The 23962-nt window shown below is 44.9% G+C and overlaps 1 protein-coding gene across 1 annotated transcript in view; it reads right to left on the bottom strand.

The window, feature by feature from the left end:
• The window catches only part of CDH1 (cadherin 1), an 84119-nt gene that overhangs the window by 10176 nt on the left and 49981 nt on the right, over window positions 1-23962 (bottom strand). The window contains exons 3-11 of the mRNA XM_059383235.1: window positions 23054-23283; window positions 16299-16442; window positions 16015-16170; window positions 15105-15249; window positions 12940-13115; window positions 12555-12683; window positions 10155-10337; window positions 8452-8696; window positions 2176-2321 (exon numbers count right to left, since the gene is read on the bottom strand). Of these exons, the coding sequence (XP_059239218.1) occupies window positions 2176-2321; window positions 8452-8696; window positions 10155-10337; window positions 12555-12683; window positions 12940-13115; window positions 15105-15249; window positions 16015-16170; window positions 16299-16442; window positions 23054-23283 (1554 nt within the window). The remainder of the gene's footprint in view (window positions 1-2175; window positions 2322-8451; window positions 8697-10154; window positions 10338-12554; window positions 12684-12939; window positions 13116-15104; window positions 15250-16014; window positions 16171-16298; window positions 16443-23053; window positions 23284-23962) is intronic.

Here is a 23962-nt window from a genome sequence, read left to right as displayed (position 1 = left end):
TACTTTGTCTCTATGAATCAGACTGCTTTCAGACCTTAAGTAAGTGGAACCATAAAGTATTTGCCTTTTAGTGACATGGCTTTTACTTAGCATAATGCCCCCAAGATTCATTAAGGTTTTAACTTGTGACAGGATGCCCTTCCTTTTTAAAGGCTTAACAATATTCCATTGTATGCATATACCATATTTTGTTTATATATCATCAAATCTTTTTTATCTTATCGTATGTATTTAAAAAATAGGTAGTGTCATTTACAATTTTTTTTCTTTTTTAAAGATTTTTATTAATTTACTTGACAGAGAGATCACAAATAGGCAGAGAGGCATACAAACAGAGAGGAGGAAGCAGGCTCCCTGCTGCGGAGAGAGCCCGATGCGAGGCTCGATCCCAGGACCCTGGGATCATGACCTGAGCAGAAGGCAGAGGCTTAACCCACTGAGCCACCCAGGCACCCCTCTTTTTTTTTTTAAGATTTTATATATTTATTTGACAGAGAGAGATACAGGGAGAGGGAACATGAGGCAAAGTGGGAGAGGGAGAACCAGGCTTTCCGCCAAGCAGGGAGCCCAATGCAGGTCTGCATCCCAGAACCCTGGGATCATGACATGAGCTGATGGCAGATGCTTAATGACTGAGCCACCCAGGTACCCCTAAAATTTTTTCTAATTAAAAAAGAAGCTAATAGATTTTTTAAGAAGCCTCATTCTTCTTCCTCGTAGACTTATATTAAAAAGTACTGAGTCACGCACAAAGTGACACTTAAAGGAATCATTCGCCACCATCATACCTGAGCCACGATTATGAGGTCAGGGGTCAGCCAACTAAGATCTTCCAGGCAAATTAAGAAACATAGCTGTGCTCATTCCCCGTTTACAGATTACCTATGGATGTTTCTAGGCTGGAAAGGCAATCAAGACCACATGGCCCGTGGACACTAAAATACTTATTCCCTGGCCCTTCGTTTACAGAAAGTCTGCCAACCCATGTTCAGGAGCCATTTCCTCCACCTACTTCCAGGCCAGGCTGGAGAGGCTGTTTCTAAATAGCCAGCCAAGGGAAACACTTGCACGCAGAGGTCATGGACAAGGATGTTTCCTTACGAAACTCAGAGGAGTATCGAGTAAGTAAGTGGAAACCACCACAAGTGTTCTTTGATGTGTGAATGATTAAAGTATGCAAATCCAGATAACATTAATACAAAGAGATAGATTTATAAGGTGTCAAAATATATCTGGGTCTTTAAGACATATTATCCATAATAATAAACTAAATAGCAAATAAATTCACTTTCATTTAAATCAACATATACAAAATAATGGCTTTTTAAAGTTTTTTAGAAGATGATTTTTATTTACTTATTTGACAGAGAGCGAGCGAGAAAGGGAAGACAAGCGGGGGAGTGGAAGAGGAAGAAGCAGGCTTCCTGCTGAGCAGTGAGCATGATACAGGGCTCGATCCCAGGACCCTGATCAGGATTATGACCTAAGCCAAAGCCGGACGCTTAACAACTGAGCCACCCAGGCACCCCCAAAATAATGGTTTTTGTAATAAAAACAAAACCAGGCTGTAAACTAGATAGTGGCTTTATAATAAACTCTATTTCTATATGCATGTAAATGTATTCAAATACAGAGTCTGGAAGGAGCCACATTTTACTACTAACGATGAGGATAAAAATTACAACAGTCCTGATAGAGCATACTCTCTTCTAGGGCACTTTTACATAAATGAACTCATTAAAAATCCAGATGGGGGTGCCTGGGTGGCTCAATGGGTTAAGCCGCTGCCTTCGGCTCGGGTCATGATCTCAGCGTCCTGGGATCGAGTCCCGCATCGGGCTCTCTGCTCAGCGGGGAGCCTGCTTCCCTCTCTCTCTCTGCCTGCCTCTCCAACTACTTGTGATTTCTCTCTGTCAAATTAAAAAAAAAAAAAAATCCAGATGGGATATTATCATTTTACCAGATAGAGGAACAGAGGGACATAAGCTTTTGTCTTAGGATCTAGACCAAGGTAGGAAGGGTTTAGGTGTAATTATTTGTACTTTGAAAACCATATGCCTTTAAGAAAACAAGGAAAAGAATGAACTCTGGCCTCCAAAAGCAGGGTATGGAGTAATGGAGCACACCGGCCAGGAGGGTGTGATGGCAAAGGTCACACACTAAGGGCAGCCTTACCATTGTCAACGGCTATGATGATGGCCTCGTACGTGCTGTTCTTCACATGCTCCGTGTCCTCTCTGTCCAGCTCAGCCCGAGTGAAGATGGCACCAGATTCTGGATTAATCTCCAGCCAACTGGCAGCATCCCTCCAAATCCGGTACCTGGGAAGGCACAAACTCTGCCTTAGAAGAGTACACTGGACAGCACCTCGGTGAAGAAGGCTAAGGGTCCTCAGCGCTCATCAGTCCCATCGACAGCCAAGCATGACCACCCATGTCCCCTTCGAGTCGCAGACCTCACGTTCTTTCACTCAGAAATGCTTCAGCGTGTTAGCCCCTAAGAACAGAGGCATTTTCTTCCATGATGATGATTTAATTTCAGGAAACAGAACTTGGATATCATACTCTTATTTAATATATGGCACATATTTAAATTGTCCATTTCCCCAAAACTGTCCTCCAGAACATCCCTGCCCAGATTCTGGATCCATCCATGCCTGACATTTAGACGTCATGTTTCCCTAATTTGGAACTAGTCCTTAGCCTTTCTTTTCTTTCTCAACACTTTTTGGAAAAGTGTAAGCCAGGGGTGCCTGAGTAGGGCAGTCAGTTAAGCACCTGACCCTTGGTTTCTGCTCAGGTCATGACTGGTCAGGAGATCAAGCCCCACATCCAGCTCTACACCCAGCACGAGTCTGCTTGAGGGTCTTTGTCCCTCTTCCTCTGAAGTAAAAAAATCTTACAGCACCAACAACAAAAAAGTCAAGTACAGGCCACTTGTTTTGTAGAAAGCCCCTCAATTTGGGTTGGTCTGATCATTATCCCCTAAGTAGTTTTTCTTATTTTTATTTAAAAAAATTTTTTTTTAAAGAGTTTATTTATTTATTTATTTGAGACAGAGAGAGAGCAGGAGCGGGGAAGCAGAGTGAGAGGGAGAAGCAGGCTCCTCGTTGGGCAGGGAGCCCGATGCAGGGCTTGATCCCAGGATCCCAACCTGAGCTGAAGGCAGATGCTTCATGACTGAGCCACCCCGGCACCCCTCCCTCCTAAGCAGTTTCACATTATATGAGGTAAAGGGAAGCAAGAAGAGTGTGGAGATAATATATCAATTATATAATCGTATCAATCATATTAGGAGGCACGTGAGAGCTATCCTTTTCTTGGTGATGTTCACTTCCATCACTTGGGGAAGTGACAGGCAATCAGAACTCTTTACAGCCAAGGTACCTTTTTTCTCACGGTAATTAATCTATGACCTGAGAGGAGAAAATGTCACAATAGCCTGTTCACCGAAGTTTCATCCAAGAGATTTAACATCGATGGACAATTCTTGCCTGAAGCAACGAATACTATCCTATGTGTGTGTATGTTTGTTTTAAGATTATTTGTCAGAGAGAGAGAGAAAGCACAAGCTGGGGAAGCAGCAGACAGAGGGAGAAGCAGGCTTCCTGCTGAGCAAGGAGCGTGATACAGGACTCAATCCCAGGATCCTGGGATTATGACCTGAGCGGGAGGCAGACGCTTACCCAACTGAGCCACCTTGATGTCCTGAGCTTTTTTTTTTTTTTTTTTGGTTTGCTTGTTTAATATTTTATTTATTTATTTGACAGAGAGAGAAAGACAGTGAGAGAGGGAACACAAGCCAGGGAAGTGGGAGAGGGAGAAGCAGGCTTCTTGCTGAGCAGGGAGCCCGACCCAGGGCTCAATCCCAGGACCCCTGGGATCCAGACCTGAGCTGAAGACAGACACAACCAACTGAGCCACCCAGGCACCCCCTGATCCTATGTGTTTTCTAAAAGCAGACTCTTCCAGACCAGTTACCCGAGGGATACGGGTACCTCACAAACAGTGACAACATGCCCCCCAGCACCCCTACCATGAGCATGAGGAGGTCTGGGTTGACACAGTGGCCCGAGGGTGGGATGCAATACTGGCCTATGTTGGTAGGTGCCAGAGAGGCTCAAGTTCCTTCCGGTCTTACACAGCGAGAAAAAAGTTTTACTCAAAAAATCCTGTTAAGCTACACCTTATTAAGTATACCAGAAACATTCAGTCAGAGAACAAAGGCGTGGAAGACAGAGATGGGGCGCCTGGGTGGCTCAGTTGGTTAAGCGTCTGCCTTTGGCTCTGGTCACGATCTCAGGGTCCTGGGATCAAGCCTGCAGTTGGGCTCCCTGCTCAGTGGGAGCCTGATTCTCCCTCTCCCTCCACTTTCCCCCAACCATGTGCTCTATATAAATAAATCTTTAAAAAAAGAAAGAAGAAAAACAGATACACTGCTCAGTTATCTGCCAGGGTCATGGAAAGACTCAGAAAAGGAAACAAATAACTTAAGGCCACAAGGGCCTTGGATACCTGTATGTACATCCTCACCTCTTTACAAGTGCAAAGCCTTGAACCACAGAGTGGTCTTTACTCCAGGGGTTAGGGCCTCTACACACAATAGTAACACTTGGTCCCTGCACTTAGTCCAAGAGAAGGTTGTTGTTGTTGTTTAAAGATTTATTTATCTGACAGAGATAGAACGCACACACACAACTGAGGGAGAAGCAGACTCCCCACTGAGCAAGGAGCCTGATGAAGGATTCGATCCCAGGACCCTGAGATCACAACCTGAGCCAAAGGCAGACACTTAACCGACTAAGCCACCCAGCTGCCCCTCAAACAGAAATTTAAAATTGCTCATCTCACTACTGTCGACCTAGACTTGAAACCACACACTCCAAGGCTTCATCACTGAACAAAAGCCCAACAAAGTTGTCCCTGGTTTTCCACTCTACTTTTCAAGTTTGATTATAAACACATCTTACGAAGGGCGCTTGGATGGCTTAGTTGGTTAAGCATCCAACTTTTTTTTTTTTAAAGATTTTATTTATTTATTTGACAGACAGAGATCAGAAGTAGTCAGAGAGGCAGGCAGAGAGAGAGGAAGGGAAGCAGGCTCCCCGCCAAGCAGAGAGCCTGATGCGGGGCTCGATCCCAGGACCCTGAGATCATGACCTGAGCCGAAGGCAGAGGCTTTAACCCACTGAGCCACCCAGGCGCCCCAAGCATCCAACTTTTGATCTTAACACAGGTCTTCACCTCAGGGCCGTGGGTTTAAATCCCACCTCAAGCTCCCCACTCAGTGGGGAGTCTGCTTGAAATTCTCTCTCCCCCACTTCTCCAGCGCCTTTCTCTCTAAAGTAACTAAATAAAATCTTTAGGAACATAAAGAAAAGCACACACTATGTTAGTGGGGCACCACGAGTTGTAGCGTCTGTTGCTATCTGGACTGTGGGGTGTGGCTTGGGGCGTCCAGCCGTGGCTCTGCACCACACTATCTCTGTGGGACTCAAAAAAGACCATGGGGTGACTAAGAATGTGTGGAGGCCAAGGTATAGCCGCTGCAGCAGGCGCCCCGTGAGGGACACCAAGTTCGTGCAGGGCAGGACTCAAGAAGGTTGTGCCTCTGGCCTACATGAACAGCGTGCCAGGTGAGTGGCTCAAGGTCTCCAAGAACAAGTGCACCCTCAGTTCATCAGGTAAAGGGTGAGGAAACACATCCACACCAAGAGGAAGACAGAGGAGCTCAACCATGTCCTGGTGGCCACAAGGAAAGTGGCAGCCAAGAAGGACTGAGCCCCTCCCCTTTGTATATAATAAAGCCTTTTTGGAACTTGGAATGAACACACACACATACACACACACATTATTGGCCCTTTTATTTTTGACCACTTAGAAGAAATCTTCGGATTATGATCTTATCTTGAATATGTGGATGAAATGAAGTATTTTATGTATTTTAAGATTTTATTTTATTTTTTTAAAGATTTTATTTATTTATTTGACAGACAGAGATCACAAGTAGGCAGAGAGGCAGGCAGAGAGAGAGGAAGGGAAGCAGGCTCCCTGCTGAGCAGAGAGTGGGGCTCCATCCCAGGACCCTGGGACCATGACCTGAGCTGAAGGCAGAGGCTTTAACCCACTGAGCCACCCAGGCGCCCCTTAAGATTTTATTTTTTAAGTAATCTCCACACCCAATGTGGGGCTCAAACTCACAAGCTCAAGATCAAGAGCTCCACTCCACTGACACTCCACTGACTGAGCCAGTCAGGTGACTCTGAAATTACAGTCTATTTTAAAGCAAATCCCAGATGCCAAAAGATTTCTCCTCTGGGGATGCCTGGGTGGCTCAGTTGTTAGGCGTCTGCCTTCAGCTGGGGTCATGGTCCCAGCGTCCTGGGATCGAGCCCCTCATCAGGCTCTCTGCTCAGCGGGAAGCCTGCTTCTCCCTCTCGAGCTGCCCCTGCTTTTGTTCCCCTTCTTGCTATATCGCTCTCTGTCATAAATAAATACAATCTTTAAAAAGATTTCTCCTCTAAATATCTTAGCACATATCTTATATAGGAAAAGTTAAAAACAAAAACAAACCAACAATCAGAATGCCACTAACACATCTTACAAAAACAATTACTTAATGTCATTGAATGCCAACTCCATGTTCAAATATCTCGAATTGACTCAAGGGTGTCTTTATAGTTGGACTGTTGAATCTATATTCAAGTGTCGTCTACACATTGCCCTTGGACCGCCTGCCTGTTAGTACTCTCTTCCTGCACAGCAGTCCCCCTACCCTTTTGCCATTCACTGATTTCATGGAAAACATTGCCATTTGTCACAGAGTTCCTACATTCTGTGTTTGGCTCACTGCCTCCTTGTGGCACTTAAGTAGTTTCTTCATTCTCTGCATTTTTTAAAGATTTTATTTATTTATCTGACAGAAAGAGAGAGAGAGATCACAAGTAGGCAGAGAAGCAAGTTGAGAGAGGGGGAAGCAGGCTCCCTGCTGAGCAGAAAGCCCACTGTGGGGCTCAATCCCAGGACCCTGAGATTATGACCTGAGCCAAAGGCAGACGCTTTAACCCACTGAGCCACCCAGGCACCCCATTCTCTGCATTTCTTCAAAATCGGATCCTAATGTTTGACTACTTCCTGTCCCAACTTTTGTTTTCTCCAAAACCGTTTCCTCAGTGGCACTGTGCGCACACCGCTAATCACATGAGGTGGCTGGCACGTTATGTCATGCTGTCCTTGCCTTTTTTTTTTTTTTTTTTTGGTAATAGTAAATGTTAACATTGATCAGAAGGTTTTGGTGTTATTAGTCTCCATTGAAAATTTCCCCGTCACCCTTGATGTAAGGACTCAGTTCTAGCAGCCTTTAAGATCACTACCTGCCCCCTTTGTTTAGTTCATTCTGTAGAGGGCACATCCACCGTCTAGAGGTATTCAGGAGCTCTTTCCCTTAGTACAGAATCGGCAATAAAAAGTCTCCAGAATAGAAGCACCTGGGTGGCTTAGTCGGTTCAGCATCTGCCTTTGGCTTCGGTCACGATCCCAGGGTGCTAGGATCAAACCCCACATAAGGCTCCCTGCTCAGCAGGGAGTCTGCTTTCCTCTCCCTCTCTGCCTCTCCCTGCTGCTCGTGCTCTCTTGCTCTCTCAAATAAATTGATAAAATTTTTTTTAAATTCCCAGAATAACCTTAAAAGTTGAAATCACACTTAAAAAATCTTTTTGTTTGTTTGAAGTTTAATAAGTGAAAAGCACTGATATTAAAACATAAACACCCCTCAAAATAAGAACATACTCAATTAGTGAGCAAAACGGTACTCCAGATTTGTAGAACGTTTTTTCTAAATAGGTCATTGTTACAGTTTTCCTCTAAAGCAAATATTAACAGGTAGGAACCTCTCTGTGAAGAGGAAGTGGGCTCATTGGCCAAGCCCTGCTACCCCCAGAAATCACACTATTACTAACAAAGACACATGTGTCATGTTGGGATTTGGGCTCTAGTAACTTTTTCCTAGCCAAATCCAGCCCTCAAAAGATGAAGGACGTTCTTTGTCATACATGGTCGCGGGTGCTGCTGTTGGTGACCACATGTGTTTTCAACGTGGGTGGGTGTGATTTAGATTACAGAGGCGCCTTCCAGTTTAAAAGGAGAGGAAATCATGAACTACTTTTAACACAACGGCATTCATTTCAATTAAAAGCACATTCCTGACTCACTGCATTACCTTGAAGAGAGGAAGCACAATAAACCTAGAATGGCTATCTATGGAGGGAATGGAAAAAATGTGAGGAATGGGAATTTAAAAAAATTAAAAAAAGAAAAGAGCCAAAAGAGAAGGGTCTTGCACAGACCAACGATGATAAAGCTCTATGAACTAAGTATTTTATACACATTCACGCAAGCGCGCACAAACACACACAGAGTTGCTGCCAGTCTGTTGAAAAATTCTCAAACTTACGTTATGCTCTGTTCCATGAACTGGTCTGGGTCCTTGGCAGTGTAAGATGTGATTTCCAGGCCCACGCCGAAGTCTTCAGGTATGTTCACTTCCTTTGGGCAAGGCACAAAGACAGGGGCTTCATTCACGTCCTCCACGTCCACAGTGACAGTGGCCGTGGAGGTGGAGAGAATGACCTCAAACGGGGCTACATTCACAACGGTCACATACAGAATATACTGCCGCTTGGCCTCGAAATCCAAGCCCTAAGGAGCAGAAACAAAAGGGGTTAAGAAATACATTCTTTGTTAGTGTTTAAAAAAAAAAAATGACACGCTTAACTACTGCTGTGGCTGGCACTATGTCATGGGTCTCTGATCTGGCTGCATTAGGAAGAAGTTAACTTGAGAACTTCTGAAGAAAATAAAGGCCTACACCCTGACCCAGTGAACAATAATCTACCCCCCCGGGGTGGGGGGCAGGAGGTGATGTTTTTCGAAAGCTAAATGCAACCATATTAAAGATAAGAACCCTAGAGGAACCTGGCTAGCTCAGTCCTTGAGTGTCTGCCTTCGACTCAGGTCACGACCCCAAAGTCCTGGGATCGAGCCCCACACCAGGCTCCCTGCTCAGTGGGAAGCCTGCTTTCCCTCTCCCACTCCCCCTGCTTGTATTCCTGCTCTCACCGTCTCTCTCTCTCTCTCTCTAATAAATAAAATCTTTAAAATAAATAACAAGAGGTAAGAACCCTAGCAGAGAGTAACAAACTATGTGAAGCCTTGAACAGCACAACCCAGTAAGCAAACACTAGCACCTTAAGTCATCTACTATCCAAGACTAGTAAGAATGTTGGTATGCTATGTGACATGTGGTCTGTGCGAGAGCAGATGGACAGAAGACCCTGCTCCTGACCTCGCTGACCTCAATTAAATTTAGCGACAACATGCAGTTCAGTTATCAGCCAGCAACAAGGTCAAAGTCCAGGTGGGCCATTTCCCAGCTGTGTGGTCCAGGCAACTACATCTCTGGGTCTGTTTCCACACCCAGATACATACGAAAAAGAACTAGTAGGTAGAGTTCCTTTAAAGAATAAACTGGAAACTTTTGTGAGGGACTTCGTGTATGGTAGGGGTTCATTTTAGTGGTTTCTTTTGTTGGTAGCATAGACTATGCTGACATCAGTGTTCGGTGGGAGATAAGGTTATGTAGAAAAGGTGCGGCAGAAACGAACAGTCTTGCTCGCCTATTCAACAGGAAGTCTATGTTTAGGGGCTGGATCTCTTTTAACCAGAGATCTGCTAACTTTGAATAACTTTGACAAGAGAATCACCCAACTTCTTAGTTTTCAGGTTTCCAAGACATCTTTCGAAAAGTCATGTGTCCCACTTCTAAAATAATCCAGCAAAATAGCAGAGACCAGTAAACCCTTCTTTCTTCTCATTTGCAAAATGGATATGGGGGTAGGCAAATGTTTCAGGGAGAAAGCCTTTTTAAAACAGATGGTACTTTCTCTCTCCTTGATTTCAAGGGGCTGCGTAGGAGCTTCTCACATGTGCCTGAAGAGTTGCTGCAAACCCCAAATGGCTCGCCAGAACCTGGGACAGCTGCCCACTCCTAACCCACCAACACCATGCTACTCTACTTCTGAAGGGACACCGAGGGACAAGGGAGCAGGCAGCCGGCTGAGATGTCAGTTTCTGCATCTTGCCAGGCACCATACAAACCTTAGCTGTTTTCAAAATGCCGTCGTTGGTTACTGGGTCTGTGGTGACAACAAACTGCTCATCGTTATTGTTCAAAATGGTGTACACGGCCTGCCATGCTGGGGTATTGGGGACATCGTCATCAGTGACTTTGAGTACGGCGATTTCTACGTTGGCCTTGTTCTCAGGCACTCGCCCCTGGTACTACAGAGCAAAGGAGAAGATGAGTCACTTATGACATCCCGACACCTAATAGATGAGCCAGGTCCATGAGAGCTAAAGGAACCCTTCCAAGCAGAGTCTTGGAGAAAAGCCTACTCCACCAGCAGAGCCCCTACTTCCTGTTGGGGGAGCAGCCAATTCTGCTCAAGGTGCCTCATCCTTCAAGACTACCTGCATCCGTTTTCCAAGGATCTGACTACCTGAGCCCTCAGCACACTCTAGCCCAGCTGCTGACTGTGATCATAATCAAACTCAAGACACTGTGGCTTACCCACTACTCCTCTCCTCTGCCACCATTCCTAGTGGCACCGACAATTTTCATAAAATGGATGTCTGGTCAGTACGGTCCTCTGCTTAAAACCCTTGATGACATCCCCTTGCACCAGGATAAATTCTAAAATTCTTACTTCCATCTCCAAGGCCTGTAGGACCCAACCTCATTTGGTTGACTACGGAGCCTGTTTTTCAGTTCTTGACAATTTTTTATTGATTCGGGGCATTTTGCATATGATGATCCCTCTGCCTAGAACACTCTTCCACTGCCCCCTACCCCACATGGACAACCTCATTTCAAGTCCTACCTTCCTATTATCATGGCTATTTCATATTTAATGAGACCGATATACATTTCACCACTTCTTGAGATGTAAACCTAACATAGGACTAAGAACGGAGGATACTAAATGGGGTAAAGCAACCACAAATTTACTGAGTAAACCAGAAAAGTACGTGAAACTCTGGGTTGGAACCAAGGGAAAAACCTGTTCACAGCTGAAGGGAGTCCTTGGTTTCTAACAAAAATCTCCTGAAGACTCTACTAATACAAAGATCATTTTCTAGAAAAACTAGAACTGCACGAAAGCCCATTAGGCAGGAGAAATGGGCAAAAAGGAAGGCCAGGAGCTGTGGGGGAGGCCGGTCTATGACAGGCATGGCTGGCCTAGCGGGTGCGGCTCGGGCCCAGGCCCTGCAGGTGGGAGCAGGCTGCAAGAGACCTAGAGCAGAGGTTGGCGGTGCGTTCACCCCAAGCCCTGGCTTTCCAGTCAGTCTCTAGGATGCTGATGCTTTCCTCAGACCAGACCTTTCAAGTCTTACTGTAAACATCACTGGCTTTGTGAAGCCTTTTTGTATTCACAATGCCTAGATTAGGGTGGCAGATACTGCTAATTGCCTAGTAAATATCCACTCACCCCTTCTTCACAAATTATATTGTTGGGGGCAGCAATGTGCCCAGACAAAATATTTTATTTCCCATCTTCCTCGAAGACAGCAACTGCTACTAAGAGGTAAAGGAAACTTGTGGGATGGAACTAAGAAGCCTTGACTTAGCAGCAATGCCTTTTGCTCCCCATGCCCTTGCCTCCGCCCTGAATGAAGCACGGAGACAGCTGGAGCTGCAGCAGCCATCTGGGGCCACTGAGGATGGAAGCCATGCCCCAACGATGGTGGGACAGCAAGACGGAGTTTCCTCTGAGAGTGTAGATACTCTAGCTCTAGGCACTTTGTGACACAAGAGAAAGTTTACCTTATTTGTTTAAGGTACAAGAGTCAAGTATCTGTTAATAACCACTGAGATTATTTCTAACTAACACAGTAAGATTTAGCATTCTTTCATGTGGCTTTTAGTACCTTCTATCCATCTCCATTTAACTGCACACTACAGTTTGTACAGGTTGTCCAACATCTCCCTAACTAGACTATCAACTCCAATGAGAACAGAAATTTTGTCTTATTGTGATAGTATCTCCAGTATGTAACACAATAAAACGTAGAAAATACTTGTTAAAAACGTAGAAAATACTTGTTCAGTGAATAACCAAAACCTGCTAAGATTTGCCAGCAGGATGCACATCATGAGGACATGAGCGCAACAGGTGCCTTTTTTTCTTTTTAAACTGCTCTCTTAAAAAAAAAAAAATAAATAAAAAATAAACTGCTCTCTTGAACTCACAACCCCAAGATCAAGAGTTGTATGCTCCATGGACTGAGCCAGGCAGGCGCCCCCAGGTGCCATCTCCAACTCTGCAAACCTGGGTCAACAGGGTCCACGCTGGGAGGACAGAGACGACTCCCTTCCCAATCTGCTGGTGTCTGAAAGCTCACTAGTCTGGGGAAAATCTTCAAAGGGTTCACCCAGGAGCAGCTGCAAAGCCAGGGAGGACCTTTCTCTGGAAACCATGCAGGGGGCTGCAGAATTACCGTGGTGGGCTGGAAGACGGGGGCGTTATCGTTGATGTCAGTGATCGTGATCAGAGCCGTTGCGGTTGTACTCAACCCTTCACCTTGCAGGTCGGCAGCCTCGACCACCAGGGTGTACGTGGGAATTTTCTGCAGAGATCAAAACCTGTGAGTCAGGACCAACAGCCACATCAAGCCCAGCCCAGGACATGGAAACATTTATTTGATCATTTGCTTCAATGCCCGCCTGCCTTCTAGGTATAAAACCTCTAGAGAGCTGTTTAGATGCAAAGCTCAAACCGTAAACATAAAGCAGCAAATGGCCTCAGCAGAGCTTTGTACTTTCCATGCGATGTAAGCTGATGTGTTTGCCCTCAACCCCCTCCAGAACCTCTTGACCCCTGACCTCCCGGTCCAGCCCGGTGGTGAGCACGCTGATGACTCCTGTGTCCTTGTTGATAGTGAACATCATGCTGCTGGGCAGGAGGGGGTCTTGGGTGACGATGCGGTAAGCGATGGCGGCGTTGTAGGTGTTCACGTCGTCATCCGCATCTGTGGCCGTGACCTGCATCACGGAGGTGCCTGGAAGTGGCGAGGGAGAGAAGGAGTCGGTTCGGCTGCACTTTGATTCTGGTCAACGGAGCTCAGCTCAGTTCTATCCAGAGTGTTACAAGAGGAGCCCTGGGGAGGGTGCTGTGTTATGGCTCCATTCTGACTTCTAAAAATTTTTACCAAAGTGGTAAGGGAGGAAAAAAGCATTCCATCCAGTGAGCAGTATTCCAATGACTCTGCTTTTCCAACAATTTTGGATGGGGGCTGAAGGTGAGGACGATGGGGAATAAAGAACCTTCAACTAAACACTGTTCCCAGTCTCCCATAGTGAGTGAATGAGGTGGAAAATAGTGAGTAAGTGAGTGAGGTGAAAAAAAAATCCCACCAATATCCCCACGTGGTGTCTGAGGCACAGCTTCACCAGAGAGAATGGTCACTAGAGATCACAGCCTTTAAGGTGGCAGAGAATACTTACAGCACATGTGACGGCCAAAGGACTAGTGCCCAAGACATCAACAAAATCCCTTAGGGCTCCACAGGAAAAGGACAAATAGTCCAAGAGAAAAATGGAGCAAAAGACTTGAAGAGACAAGTCATGAAGAAGAAACCCAAATGGCCAGCAAACATAGAAAATGCTAATAGCCCATTAATAAATCAGAGACATGCAATTTAAAATTGTACAGAGATACCAAGTGCACACTCAACAAAGCTAAGAAGTCTAACAATTCTAGGATATCGACTGCTGGCGGGAATATCAAGTGGTTCAACCACCAGTCACACTGAACAGGCATGTACCCCAAATAACCGAGCAATCCGCCATTATGGACACACACCCTGGACAAAGCCTCATGAGTACGCATCAAGTCATATATTAAAGAATGTTCTGAGAACACTATTTCGAACAGCAAAAAACCGAAACAAACTCAAGTTCCCTCTACAGGGGAATAAAGGGCTTCCTATAAATATAAAAATAATAAATATGATGCAGCAGTGAGAATGGATGACCTTGACTGCTAAGGGCATCAACACAAAGAACTTTATGTCCGTAAAGCTGAAGGAGCAGGGGTGCCTGGGTGGCTCAGTGGGTTAAATCCTCTGCCTTCGGCTCAGGTCATGATCCCAGGGTCCTGGGATCAGGTTCCGCATCGGGCTCTCTGCTCAGCAGGGAGCCTGCTTCCTCCTCTCTCTGCCTGCCTCTCTGCCTACCTGTGTTCTCTGTCTATCAAATAAATAAATAAAATCTTAAAAAAAAAAAAAAAAAGCTGAAGGAGCAAAGCACATCACAGAAATACATGTCGAGTGTGATTCCATGTATACAAAATCTGAAAAGATGCCAAAAAACCCAGATATTATAGAGGGGTACATATACACATGATGCACAAGATAAGGGGAAGCAAAGGAATGACTACCACCAAAGTCAGGGCAGTGGCTACCTTTACCACAGAGAGAAAAGAATGCATTCAGGAATGGCAAAGATTTGTTTATTAGAGAAGGTTCTTAAACTGATCCTTTTTGTGGGGAGGGGTGAGCTCTATGCCCAACATGGGGCTAGAATCCACAGCCCCAAGATCAAGAGTCACATGCTCTACCAACTGAGCCAGCCAGGCACCCCTCTTAAACTGCTCCTATATATATATATATATATATATATATATATTTTTTTTTTTTTTTTTTTACAGATTATTTATTCATTTACTTTATTTACTTACTTTATTATGTATTTATTTGACAGAGAGCAAGAAGAGAGCACAGCAGGAACAGCAGCAGAGGGAAGAGGAGAAGCAGGCTCCCCGCTGAGCAGGAAGCCCGATGTGGGGCTGGATCCCAGGACTCCTATTTTGTCATATACATTTCTGCAGAATGATGTCACACTCACACACACACACACACACACACACAAGCTTCCCAAAAAGTTCTGTTCTTATGAAGGACCTGACCCCAAACACTAGTCCCAACACTTTGAGGTCTGAAGAATCTAAGTGTCATTCTGGGTATTCAGCATCTTGACACTGGCCATACCTGGCAGAGCACCTTCCATGACAGATCCTTCAAAGACCTCCTGGGTGAACTCAGGCTTGTTATCATTCTGATCCGTCACAGTGATCACGATCTCCATTGGGTCTTCAACTGCATTCCCATTAGAAGACACGGCGTGAGAATAGAGCTGTAACAATCAAGTGAGGGTTATTTGGACCCCAACAAGGAGGAAGAAATGGGAGAAGTCATGTGAGGAGAACTCCAGCTGGCCTCCACTCCCTCCCACTCTCCAAGACCCAAGGATGGACACCCCCCCCCCGGCCCCACAGAGAACTTTTCTCATACATGTGCTGCTGCTTCAGTGATGTCATGACACTGGCTGAAGTCATATTATGTAAAGATTCATGGGCTGCAGAACACAACCACCAGGTCAGAGTTCCCCTTTCCCACAGGAAGGTTGGGGAGCCAGACCTAAGACAAGACCGGAGGCCTAAAACACTCTCATTCCCAGCAGGGTAAAATTTGCTCTGGCTTCTCCCGTCTAGTGTCTCCCCCAGATTTTTCTGCATTTGGCCCCATGTACTACCCACGAGCTCCCCAAGCTCACAAAGCTACCAAGGCTCAGGAATGGCTTTTGCTCCCCAACATTGTAACTGGCCTCTTCGTTTGGATCAGGAACTTTAAGCCCCAGGAGTAAGTTGATATCTTCTGTCTAAACTCGTGTATGGTCCTAAGACGCCCCTCTCTTTAATCCTAACGGGAAAAAATCAACACCCCTCCTTCCCGTTTTCCAGATTTTCCTGTCATCTCCCCTTGTCAATGGGCATAGAGATATCCAATTAACAAGCCTCATATGTCCAGAGCCATCTGTTCTTGGGATCCAACATGGGTCGACCAAAAAAATTTGGAAGGATATGACCCCATTATTTGCATGCTTCTGAGAGGTACTCACGATGTACTTGGCGATTTGTTCTCTATCCAGAGGCTCTGTCACCTTCAGCCATCCCGTTTCTCTTTCAATAACAAATACACCAACCGGAGGTGTGTCAGCTCCTTGACCAGTGATGCTGTAGAAAACCTTGATTTCTTTGTCCCTGTTAGATTTGATCTGAAGACCAAACAGAACAAACAGAATTATCAAGGAAGGGTCCTGACATTGGGGTTTTCCCCCATTTCCTTCTAGGTCCTATTTTCTGCCAAACTGGTCCCAGAGAAATAGAGAACTTCTTTCTCTACCTGAACCAGATTTTTAGGAAATGGGCCTTTCTCGTTTTCTGGGCAGCTGATAGGAGGGATAACCCAGTCTCTCTTCTGCCTTCTGAGACCACGCTGGGAGCTCGGAAATGTGAGCACTTCGGTCTGGGTTTCAGAGGTAGCATCCTAAAAAGAAAGGGGATGAAGAACAAAATTAGAAAATTCAGGAGAGGTAAACAGGCTAAAACCAGTCCCACCTAACCAGCCAGCATCTCCAGCCTTCTCGGGGGCAGGTAATGGTTTTAACTTAATAACAAAACACAACACAATGAACTTCTCTGACATATCATAAAAACGGTGTTCCCTTTTGATCCTTCTAATGTCCAGAGTTCAAGTAATCATTATGTACACACAATTCTACTTTTGAGAGTTTATTATTATTTTCCAAATTATTTCAAGCCTAAATATATCTATCGTTTTTAATAGAACATTACACTCTGATGATTTGAATGTCAGAGTTTATTCAACAACTGAATATGCAAGCGTTTCAATTTTCTTTTCTGTTTTTCCTAGGGGCGGAAGTCCCCAAAGTGGAGTTCTCAGCCTGGATGAGTTAAGGTTTAGAAACTGCTACTAAGAACTACTTTGTGATCGATACCAATTCTATAATCTCATTGTATCATTTTATCTGTTTGGTTTCCATTTGTTTTAATAGAAGCTGTTGGGATGGGAACCAAAAACACCCTTTGAGACTTTTATTGAACAGTTTTCATGTGTGATAAAGAAAACTTTATGCACACACAGGGAAATAAGATAGTGGAAGATGGAAGAAAAATATCCTCCAAATTGTTTAAGTGCTTTAAAGTGACTAGTGGTAATACATAAAGGTTCTAGAGTACAATTCCATCTCCTACTCCCCACATAATCACTGATCACTGTTTGCCGAAGGTGATTCAAGTGCTACTTCGTGGCTTTTCACATCTGATTCAAAATGTACAAGATACAACTGCCAGTGCAAGACTTCTTCCGGGACGACAACTACCCTGCTGGACTACCCGAACCCTCGGTGCCCAGAACTGCCGAGTAGCGGGGACCATCATACTGTCCTAGAGCTCCCCCTGGGCTTTCATCCCCATCCAGGGCCCAACTATCCACCCTTCTGGCCAGACCAGATGCAGCCATAGGTGCCATGGCTCCATTACCAAGAGCCCATGCCCTCCGGTTCCTGCAAGCCGCAGGAGCCAATACCAAAGAGGGGAAGAAGGTCGTGGCCCCGGAAGAGGACGGCCACTCACATTTGTGATTATGTAGGCTGTGGAAAAACCTGTATGAAGAGTCCTCACCTCAAGGCACACACCTGGAAACCCATACAGCTGAGAAGCCCTGCCACCTGACTGACACTGACGGCTGTGGATGGAAATATGCCTGCTCGGACAAACTGACCAGGCACCATGGCAAACACATCGGGCACCGACCCTCCCAGGGCCGAAGTGCAACTGGACCTTCTCCAAGTGGGACCAACTCACCTTACACACGAAGAGGCGCTTTTAAAGCCCAGAAGGGTGGATATGCCCCACCCTACCAGGAGAGAATTCAGTATATATACGTATTTTTTAACCTTTTAAACCGTACCCCCTTCCTCCCCAGGGGAAGGGAGGAACCCACCTGGAAAGCTCTATAACCACGGACAAGTTCCCAACAAGCCAACTTGTGAATAGATGATTGAGAGACACAAGGACACCAAAAGACAAATCAAAGAACCGATGAGGTCTGTGACTGGGTCTTCTATGATTTCAATGCTAAATCCAACTTGAATATTCCTGGACTTTAAAAACACCAAGTTTGGGCGCCTGGGTGGCTCAGTGGGTTTTAAGCCGCTGCCTTCAGCTCAGGTCATGATCCCAGGGTCCTGGGATCGAGCCCCACTCTCTGCTTAGCAGGGAGCCTGCTTCCCTTCCTCTCTCTCTGCCTGCCTCTCTGCCTACTTGTGATCTCTGTCTGTCAAATAAATAAATAAAATCTTTAAAAAAACAAAACAAAACAAAAAAGAAACCCCACCAAGTTTGTGACTGGAAGGTGTGGCTATCAGGGTATAAATTAGAGCCATGAGTTGGGGGGAGGAGGGATGACCAGAATTCCTTTGAATTGTGTTTCGATGCAATGTAAGTACAAATATCACCGTGTACTCTCTTTGCCTTCTAAAAGCCATTATGATGATATTAGAAGAAGAGGAAGGAATTCATGTACAGAAAATGGGTTTTTAATAACATAAATGATGATGCCTGGTGAGCTTGGTTCTAAAGGCATCAAACGAGAAATCCCAAGTTCTCAAAGCTGCATACTTTGACAAGCAAAATCTTGTTTTGTCTTTCAACCTACATTTATGACCTAAGTCAGGTAAATACACCCGGTTTACTTCTTTAACAGTTTTATGCAGAGGGGCGCCTGGGTGGCTTAGTCCTTAAGCATCTGCCTTTGGCTCAGATCATGACTGGGATCAAGCCCCGCACCGGGCTCCCTGCTTGGCGGGAGGCCTGCTTTTCCCTCTCCCACTCCCCCTGCTTGTGGGCCCTTTGTCTCCCCCCAGGTCAAATAAATAAATAAAATCTTTAAAGAAAACAAAACAAGTATTTTTACGCAGTCTGTTATGCACTGTGATTTCAGATGTGCAATAATTTGTACAGTGGTTTATTCCCAAGTATGCCTTAAGCAGAACAATTTTTGTCTATATAGTTCTGCTATATAGAAATTTCTCTAAATAGTTCTGCTAATACAAATTTTTAAAAATGCACAATACAGACATGAGTTAAGATGAGGTATCATCTCAGAATCCTTCCCAGTACTGCATTCCCACATACTGGTTTTATACACACACACACACACACACACTCTCTCTCTCTCTCTCTCTCTCTCTGCGTCCTTGGATTATTAATATTCCAGAGAAGTCGTCCCTCCTGAGCCAAGGGCAAGCTGCAGAACCAGGCTGCCTATCTGTGAATCCTCACTATGGCATTTGCAACTCCTGGGGACACTGTTTTACTCTGTTCCACAGTTCCCTAATATGGGGTATCATTGGAAGGATTAAATGAGTTACTAGTATTGCAAATAAAGCTCTTAGAATAGCTCCTGAGGGGTGCCTGGGTGGCTCAGTGGGTTAAGCCTCTGCCTTCGGCTCAGGTCATGATCCCAGAGTCCTGGGATGGAGCCCCACATCAGGCTCTCTGCTCCGCGGGGAGCGAGCCTGCTTCCTCCTCTCTCTCTGCCTGCTGCTCTGCCTGCTTGTGATCTCTGTCAAATAAATAAAATCTTAAAAAAAAAAAAAAGAGTAGCTCCTGAAACATATAAATGCTCAACAAATAGTCATAATGACAGTTAGTTTGGCAAACACTGAGCTGTGGTTTTAATGGATGTGAGTTTGGGATTAGATACAACCCAGGAACAAAGTCTTCCAAGGACTGTCTGCAAATGTATCCTAAGCCTAAACAGGGCCATCTTGCACAGCCACGTGAGTGTACAGCATCAGTACGTGAACCCAGGTTCATCTGCCACACTGAAGAGGAAGACAAAGGGCACGTGTTGCTGACATCAGAACTGCGGAATGTTTTCAGAGAAAAAGAATAAAGAAATGATGAACACTGGCAAGAGGACATTAATATCTTCATGTGATTTTAAAGAGAACCATGCCTAAACATACTGAGCATGGAATTCGTCCCTCAGAAAAAAATCATACCAGACTGAGAAAATCTACCCGAAGATTAAAAAACCAGAAAGTTAAAAAGCGTAACTGACAAAAACTGTGTGTGTAGATATTTATATACATAGTACATAGCATGTTTTGAAATATGTAAGATCTATGTATTTCATATGAATTAAAGAAGTGGGAGTGTCACCCTTTTATTTTTTTTTAAGATTTTAATGTAATTTTTTTTTTTAAGATTTTATTTATTTGACAGAGATCACAAGTAGGCGGAGAGGCAGGCATAGAGAGGAAGAGAAGCAGGCTCCCCGCTGTGCAGAGAGCCCGACATGGGGCTCGATCCCAGGACTCTGGGATCACAACCCAAGCCCAAGGCAGAGGGTTTAACCCATTGAGCCACCCAGGTGCCCTAAAGTAATTTCTACACCCAACATGGCACTTGAACTTACAGCCCCAAGATCAAGAGTTGCATGCTCTACCAACTGAGCCAGTCCAGGGCCCCCCAGTACCCCTTCTCCTAATGCAGGACCCACAGGGTCTCTTGAACTAGAAACGAACCAAAGTGAACCTCAGCAGCTATGTTGCCACGTACCACTCAATATCCATTCTCCCTTTCTTATTTAAAAATGAACAAACTCCCAAGTATCTATACCTGTCTCTCTCCATATAGATACAGATATAGTTAGTTTTGTATCCAGCACTGTGTTCAAGTAAGAGAGTACATTTTCTTCACTGCATTTACAGCTAGGTATGGCCATGAGGTCAAGTTCCAACCAGTGAGATATAAGCCTTATTTGCTTAAGAATTCCATAGAGGTGGTGGGGGTGGGGGGGACTGGGACAGGATGCCTGGGTGGCTCAGCTGGTTAAACGTCTGCCTTCAGCTCAGGTCATGATATCAGGGTCCTGGGAAGCCCCTGCATCTGGCTCCCTGCTCCATGGGGAGCCTGCTTCTCCCTCTCCCTCTGCCTGCTGCTTCCCCTGCTTGTGCTCTCTTGCTATCTCTCTGTCAAACAAATGACTTTAAAAAAAAAAAAAAACATTCCACAGCATGAGTGTCTGGCTACCTCAGTTACAAGGCCAAGCAACGCTAGATCTCGGAGTTCTAAGTTCAAGCCACATGTTGGATGTAGAGATTAATTTTTTTTAAATTTTTAAAAAATGTATTCCATAAAGACTTCTTTAAAAAGGTAGGCAGACAATTGAGTGATGCTTTTGTTCACTTTCTTCCTTTCTCCTTACCATCCAGAATGAAGATTTGATGACTAGAGCACCAGCAGCCATTTTGGATCATGCGGTACCCTTGAGGATGGAAGCCATATGTTGAGGATGGCAGAATAGAAAGGAAAAGAGTAACCTAGGCTCCTAATGACTGTTAGAGTCTCCATACTGCCACAACTTACCCTTGAATTTCTTCAACTTGGCAAAGAAATACTCCATTTTTGAATAAGCCACTGTCATTCATCATTTTCTGTAATATGCATTTGAACCTCATCATGATACAACAAAAAGAGAGGCAGAGGCAAAACTGGCAGATGTAGGGAGGAAAAGTTTGAAAAAACCAAGCTCAAAACTTATCTTTTGGTCATAGAAGCCTTCCACACACAGTTGTCCAGCAATAACTCACCATGCTTAACTTACATAAATGATGGAATCAGCTGGAGACTTGAGTTAAGGAGTTATGTTAATAAACTGCTACTAAGTTCTTCATTTTTCTGGTCTACCAGAAAAGAGGTAGATGTGGGAGAAAAGAATGTATCTATCAAGACTATTAAGCTCCTGCAATCTCAACTACCTTTGGGGAGAAAAACAGAAGCCAGCCTTAAAGACCTTGGTACTTCCAACATGTTCTGTATTTTTAAGGCAGTACCAGAATACAACTAGAATGGCCTCCAGAAAGACATTCTGGTAGGAAGCACGATGGAAACAGTTTAGAAACTAGCAAAGGTGTCTGCTTGGGTAACAATACCCAGAAACACTGTTGCCAAGAACTGGGCAGATATATATCCTTTCATTCATGGCCTATTCACCCATCTGTCCATTCAATATTTACAGGGTTCCTGGTGTGAGCCAGGCTGTGGGACAAGCACTACAAATACAACAGGGAAGGATCTCGTGCAGATTACAGTCCAACGGAACAAAAGCTTCCCGCTGATTCTTCTCACCCCATCCCAAGACCCTCCCCAGTAGAAACACAAAGAGTAAAATGAAATGGAAAAAAGAAAAGACAAAAATGTTATCTAAGTATTAAAATAATAAAACGAATAGAATGATCAGAGAATAGATCTCTTATTCATTCTTCCTCTAAGAAAAAGAAAATGAGCAATGACTGAGTACTTACTGTATGCCTAACATATTACAGCATTTCACATGTATTAATTCCTGCAGTCACTCTTCTCCACGTTACAGGTAACCTCTTTGTGATTGAAATTCCTTACGTGAACTCTCCCCCAGCTACTCAGGTAGTGAGTGGCAGGATTGTGATTCAATCCCAGACAGTGTCCACATTTCTTACCCACTAATTTCTATTACTGACAGAAAGATGATTAACAAACTTGCCGTCATTCCACCTGATGCCTCCCTACCCAAACACAAAAAAATTCCCAGCAAGAATTAGTTCTTAGCACCTGGGTGGTTCAGTGGGTTGGGCCTCTGCCTTCGGCTCTGGTTGTGATCTCCGCATTCTGGGACTGGGCCCTGAGTTGGGCTCTCTGCTCAGTGGGGAGCCTGCTTCCCCACCCCCGCCCCCGCCTGCCACTCTCTCTGCCTACTTGTGGTCTCTCTGTCAAATAAATAAATAAAATCTTAAAAAAAGACAAAAAATAGAATTAGTTCAGTGAAACCAACAGTCTCAACTAGGGGGATTCCACAACACCCCCCACCCCCACCAGCACTGGCACTGGCCATGCCTGGAGACATTTTTGGTTGTGACGTCGAGGAGAGTGCTACTGGTATCTGTCCAGTGGGCTAAAGGCAGGGAGGCTGCTGAAGGTCACAAGAAAAACTCCAGCCTCAGATGTGAAAGGTGCAAATGACAGAGAAGTCAAATTGGGCAACAGACTTCAAATAAGAGTGAACTTCCAAGAAACACTCCAACATACATGATGGTGGTGGCGGTGATGGTGGTCACGGTGCTTGGCTGCCTTCAGCGTGACTCTGGCAGAGAGCTTCCTGCGGCTGGAGTCCCAGGCGTGGACCAGAAAACTCAGCTCCGGTTCATGAAGTTGTAGAGGCCGCTTGACGGTCACCACACCATCTGCGTTCACTTTGAATCGCGTGTCATCAGCATTGTAGGCTGTCCCTGGCCGGCCAGTGCATCCTTCAAAACTCACTGTGGGGCATCAATCACAGGGATTAGGAAATGGGGCAGCGTCAAGACAAAAGCATCCCTTCTCTCCTAAGTGAACTTGGTTTACCCACCAAAAGCCTGACTCACACAAAACAAACACAAGCAAAACAACCCAGGGTGGGGACAGAACAGAAAGATGACAAAGTCACCAATATCATTATGATGTTGCTCAGCATCCCCGGGGGACTGTTAAACATGGTCTCATTTCTTTCTTAGCTGCTTGTAAAATGCAAACAGTAACCTGTTTACTGTTTAGAAAGTTAGAAAAAAAGTTAACTTTTTTTCAAAAGCCAAAAAGAGGCCTCTCCTTCAGCTGGCTCCTGACAATATGAAAACAGAACACAGAATCAGAAAGACAGAATACTTACGAAGTTCAATGGATAGAGACTAAAGTACAGTGAGACCTTGTGGAGGGTCTACATTCAAATAAGAGTTTACATTTCAATAAACAGTGGCATAATAAAAGAGAGGCACATGGCATGATGCTTAAGAGAGGAAGAGAGTACCTGTGTTCAAGTCCCAGCTCTGCTTATTATTAACTCTGTGACCTTGGGCAAAGTACTTAACCTCCCTGCGCCTCAGACTACCCAACTACAGAACAAAGGCAACAAGAGTGACTCCTCTGAGACTGAGATTCTCTCTCTCCCTCTACGCCTCCCCG

Source organism: Mustela nigripes, chromosome 17, assembly GCF_022355385.1.
Source record: "Mustela nigripes isolate SB6536 chromosome 17, MUSNIG.SB6536, whole genome shotgun sequence".
Classification (NCBI taxonomy): Eukaryota; Metazoa; Chordata; class Mammalia; order Carnivora; family Mustelidae; genus Mustela; species Mustela nigripes.
This window is presented reverse-complemented; position numbering and strand designations above follow the sequence as displayed.